The sequence below is a fragment of the Trematomus bernacchii genome, unplaced genomic scaffold (genome assembly GCF_902827165.1).
Source record: "Trematomus bernacchii unplaced genomic scaffold, fTreBer1.1, whole genome shotgun sequence".
Taxonomy (NCBI): domain Eukaryota; kingdom Metazoa; phylum Chordata; class Actinopteri; order Perciformes; family Nototheniidae; genus Trematomus; species Trematomus bernacchii.
The window spans coordinates 1,584,739-1,589,841 of NW_022987966.1; the positions used below are offsets into that span (position 1 = coordinate 1,584,739).

A 5,103-nucleotide genomic window follows, 5' to 3' on the forward strand; every position below is an offset into this window, starting at 1 on the left:
GCCAGGTACCCAAAGTTGGCAACCCTGAATAAGTATACATGACAAGTATACAGAAACACAACATAAATGACCATGCTATGGTAATGATAGGCTAGTTAGACAGCTTAGAAGGCTAACAAACTAATCTCTTTTATAAGTGAAGAGAAAACAAGAGTTTAGCAAAATGCTAACAGTGCTAAGCTAACAACGAGCTAATATGCTAACGATGCTAAGCTAATGACGAGCTAATATGCTAACGGGTGGCTATTATTACATTGTCATTGACATGAGGCGTTAGCTTAGGCCTAGTGATGCAGATGCAGTTTAACATCACATAATAAAGGTATGAAATACACAATCAAATGATGGAATAAACACTGTTCTACATTAATATAGTTTCAACTAACATATTTACTTACAGACAATGCGCTTAACAAGTCTCCAGAAGATGGATGCAACCAGATTGTGGAGCTAACAAAACGGGACTGCCACATGTAATTTCCCAACTGACTGACACAACTTCCTGGATGACTATTTCCTGTGATAAATAAAGCTAAGCTATTATCACTCGCCACAAACATACAGATCAAGGTTGTGTACTTAGTCCCATGCTCTTCACACTCTTTACCAACGACTGCACCCCCATCCACACCTCCAACTCCATAGTCAAATTTGCAGACGACACCACAGTAGTCGGTCTTATTACAGACAATAATGAGACAGCCTACAGGCTCGAGGTGGAACATCTGACTGGTGTAAGGAGCACAACCTTGTCCTTAACACCTCCAAAACTAAGGAGCTCATTGTTGATTTCAGGAGGACAAAAAAGGAAGTCCATCTCCCCCTCCACATCCATGGAGAAGCAGTGGAGAGCGTGGAAGACCTACGGTTCCTTGGAGTCAACATCTCCAATAAATTAACATGGACCTCAAACACCTCAAACCTGGTGAAAAAGGCACAGCAGAGACTGTTTTTCCTGAGGAAACTGAGACAGGCCAGGCTTCCACAAAAACTGCTGGTAAACTTCTATCGGTCGACTATTGAAAGCACCCTGACCAGCTGCATAACTGTGTGGTACACCAGCTGCACAGCCGCAGAGCGGAAGGACCTGCAACGGGTGGTGAAGGCTGCTCAGCGCATCGTTGGGACTGAGCTGCCCAACCTTGACAACATCTACAGGAGTCGACTGCAGAAGAAAGCCAGCAGTATCATCAGAGACATCACACACCCCGGCCACTCACTGTTCGAACCGCTGCCGTTCGGCAGACGGTTCAGGTCAATAAAGTCACGCACCAACAGACTGAAGAACAGCTTCTTTCCCAGAGCTGTGGCCTCCATCACTCCCATCACTGTCCAACCACAAAACTCACTATAACTTTGAACATGCACACATAAAAACACACTACCTCCCATCAAAGACTGCAGCCAAAAATGCCATATGTTATTTATGTATTTGTATATTTATTAAGTATCAAACAGATATCTTTGGTAACTATTTATATTTAAACATTGTAGCTTTTCTTTATTAAATCATCTTTAAAAATGTATTTTAACATTCTGGTAAAGTGCATTTAAGTGATGACCCTGATTATTGCTACTATCTCTGCTTTATCACTGCCTTTATGGATGTGTTCTTATTTATGTACTGCAGTGAGAGATGCCAACTGAATTTCGTTACACTGATGTGTGATGACAATAAAGATATTCTATTCTATTTTATTCATCTATACACAGAACACAACATTTATTGTGTTTTACATTTGTCTGGTCTTTTAAGGAGAGTCCCTTTAAAAAAAAATTTGTTCTTAAGGCCATAAAATGCCACCTTCACAAAAACTGCTATAAAATTATGATATATTAATATTTATTTCCACTTTAAAAGAGTAAATCTTTTAGAACTACTCCAGCCTGACATACACATATGAAATATGAATTATATTTTGGGGATTTTAACCCTTTAAATGCCAGTTTGTTGAAAAAACTCCACAGTTTTTTTATTGAAAAAAACTAGAATCATTTTCAAAAAATACATTTCAAGGAATATTTGATTATTGTTATTATTAGGTCCCTAGATTGGTCAATGATTGGCAGCAACATTGATTTGAATGCATTGTTATTTTTTTTGCAGTGTCAGGTTTAAACAAAAACTCACTCGTGTTCCTAAGGCCAGAAATTGCCACCTTCACAAAAACTGCTATAAAAATATGATATATTCATATTCTTTCCCACTTTCAAAGAGTCAGTCTTTTAAAATTACTCCAGCCTGACATACACATATGAAATATGAATTATATTTTGGGGATTTTAACCCTTTAAATGCCAATTTGCTGAAAAAACTCCACAGTTTTTTTATTGAAAAGAACAAAAAACTAAAATAATTTTCAAAAAATACATTTCAAGGAATATTTGATTATTGTTATTATTAGGTCCCTAGATTGGTCAATGATTGGCAGCAACATTAATTTGAATGCATTGTTATTTTTTTTGCAGTGTTAGATTTAAACAAAAACTCACACTCGTGTTCCTAAGGCCAGAAAATGCCACCCTCACAAAAACTGCCATAAAAATATGATATATTCCTATTTTTTTCCTAAATCTTTTAAAACTACTCCAGCCTGACTAAAATGAATAATACAAGACCATTTTGAACCAGAAAAACATTTATTTTACAAAGATGAACATTGAATGAACACTGTGTGTCTGGCTGTGAGAGTTCAGCTCAGGTCGAGCAGGGGCTGCAAATGGACAGACTGTGGTCCTTGCATATGAATTTCCCACATTTGCAGCAGGTGCTGCAAACTCTTCTGTCCATGCAAAAGTTGCACTGCCTCCTGCTCTTCCATTCACTGATGAGAGAGGGGCCTGCAGCAGCACCCTGCAGATCTGACACCATTGTTGCAGCGGCTGATGAGCGGGGAAGGCGCCCTCTCTTCTTGATGTGTGGGGTCACCAGCATTTCTCCCACCTCTTCAATGAAGAGCCTCCTCCTGTACGGTTTCTGCTGCTGCCAGGATGGCTCGATTGATGTCCACAGGACGTAGGCGTTGTAATGGGAAATGTCAACCAGGTTGTGGAAGGGGGCAAGTGGCCAGCGATTTGTTCTCCTCCTGCAGGAGTAGGTGGAAACAACCTAACAAAAACATAAAACAAGACAATTTGAATACATGATTCCAAGCATTTTCTCATGATGCAAATATTAATTATTTCATAGGAAAATGCTCATTTGAAAAAAACCTACATATATTTCAGACAAGAATATAAGAAGAATACATGTGTGCGTAACTGATGCCTAATGGCACCTAACTTATCAAGGTTGTCGACACCTCCTTTGCATCGGTTGTAGTCTTTGATTATGACTGGCTTTCTCTTCATTTCGTCGCTTACGTCTGGACTGCGGTGTTTCGTGCTTAGAAGCAGCACATTCCTGCCCCGTCGAGGGATGTAAGAGACCAGTGTGTGGGTCTTCGTAAAGGCAAAGGTGGAGGAGAGGACCGCTCTCGCTCTTGCCTGGAGCAAAATAGGGGGAAGCTCAGGCTTGTTTCGGCGAATTGTGCCAACCAGGGCCAGTTTTCTCCTGAGCAGCTCCTTAGCCAGGGCGAAGGACGTGAAAAAATTGTCACAGTTAATGATGTGTCCCTGGAGCCCCTCTGTCATCTCCAGGACCACCCTCATCCCCTGGTTAACTTCAGGACGACTGCCAGCTGCTTTGCCTGTATACACCTGCAGTCTCCAGGCGTAGGATGATTTTACATCACAGTTTGCCCAAATCTTTATACCGTATTTGGCCGGCTTTTTTGGCATGTACTGCTTGAAGCTGCACCTGCCTCTGAATGGGACGAGCTGTTCATCCACGCAGACGTCGCTGAATGGGCTGAACAGCATCGGCAGGCGGTGCGTCCACATATCCCAGACTTTGCGGAAGGCAGCCAGCTTGTCATCACGGCGCCGCGGTCGGGATAGCTTGTCGTCGAACCGCAGTGTTCGGCTGATTTGGTGAAACCTCTTGTGGGACATCGTGGCTCGGAAAATGCTCCGTCCCGATTTCTCACTCCAGAGGCTGAGGGTCGATTCATTTTTTGACCTGTAAACACCGGCCAAAATGAGCAGCCCCACGTAAGCCTGCAGTTCCTCTGTGTCCATATCTCGCCACTCTGCAATTGACCGTCTCCCATGCAGGTTTGTCATGGACACAATATGCTGCAGGATGTCATCTGTCAGCAGCAGTACAAAGCTGGATGCCGGGTCACTGATTCGGGCGACAGCATAGTGTGTTGGTCCCGGGATCAAACTTCTGGCTGCTGGGACGTAGCGGAGTGTCTCAGTGTTTGTGGGAGACCAAAACACTTTACATTTTTGTAAAGTCCATCCTGCAGCTGCTTCCTCCAATTCCCCTCCGCTCTCAGTTTCAGATGAGTCTGAGTTGGACTCTAGCTGGTCTGTTCCCACCTCTGAGGCGTCCTCCGTGGACTCTGAGGCCTCTTCTGTGTCAGCCTCAGAGTCCACGGAGGAGGATGAGGAGCCATCCTCGCAATCAGAGTGCATGATGATGTCCAGAGCTTCCTGTGTGCTGTAATGCCTTGCCATCTCCAAAAAGACTACTCCTGCACTAATAGTAATACTTATAACCAGTGCACCTGTATAAACAACCTGAGCGAGAACCAAAACAAAGTCCAATTTTGTTTTGGTTCTCGCAACTCATTGTTTTTATTATTGAATTAGATTATTACGCAGTGTGGCCTTCTAAGAGAAAAGTATTTTGAAGTTGGACACACACACACACGCACACAAACACACACAAACACGCACACACACACACACACACAAACACGCACACACATCCAACATCAAAAGCGACACACACATATCATTTCAGTAGCAAGTGACCCTTGCAGAAAACAGTAAAAAGGGTGACATTTTGCTGCAGGCTTCAAAGGGTTAAAATTATCGCCATCTTGTAGACAAATGTAAAAATTGAAAATTGAAAGCTAGAAGTCCAAAATGAAATCTTAACATAAAGGAAATCAAGAGTTTATGATAAGATAAATGTGGGGTGAAAAAAAGCATTTTCAATGGTTTTCAATGGGGCATTTTTTGCCGCTAGGAACAAATGTGTCGGTTTTTGTG

The 5,103-nt window shown here is 42.3% G+C and overlaps 1 protein-coding gene across 1 annotated transcript; it reads right to left on the reverse strand.

Annotated features, from left to right (window-relative positions):
* Positions 1-2,646: 2,646 nt before the first annotated feature.
* LOC117471044 (piggyBac transposable element-derived protein 4-like) lies at positions 2,647-4,563 on the reverse strand. Its single transcript, XM_034115825.1, has 2 exons — positions 3,277-4,563; positions 2,647-3,109 (listed from the first exon to the last, which is right to left on the reverse strand). Exons 1-2 carry the CDS (start codon positions 4,561-4,563, stop codon positions 2,699-2,701), a joined length of 1,698 nt encoding a protein of 565 aa, XP_033971716.1. The 3' UTR covers positions 2,647-2,698.
* Positions 4,564-5,103: the final 540 nt, after the last annotated feature.

Coding starts and splice junctions, on each gene's coding strand:
- LOC117471044 (XM_034115825.1), bottom strand. CDS start 4,563: ATGGCAAGGCATTACAGCACACAGGAAGCTCTGGACATCATCATGCAC. Junction 3,110..3,276: donor ACAACCTTGATAAGTTAGGT/GCCATTAGGCAT, acceptor TGTTTTTGTTAG/GTTGTTTCCACCTACTCCTG.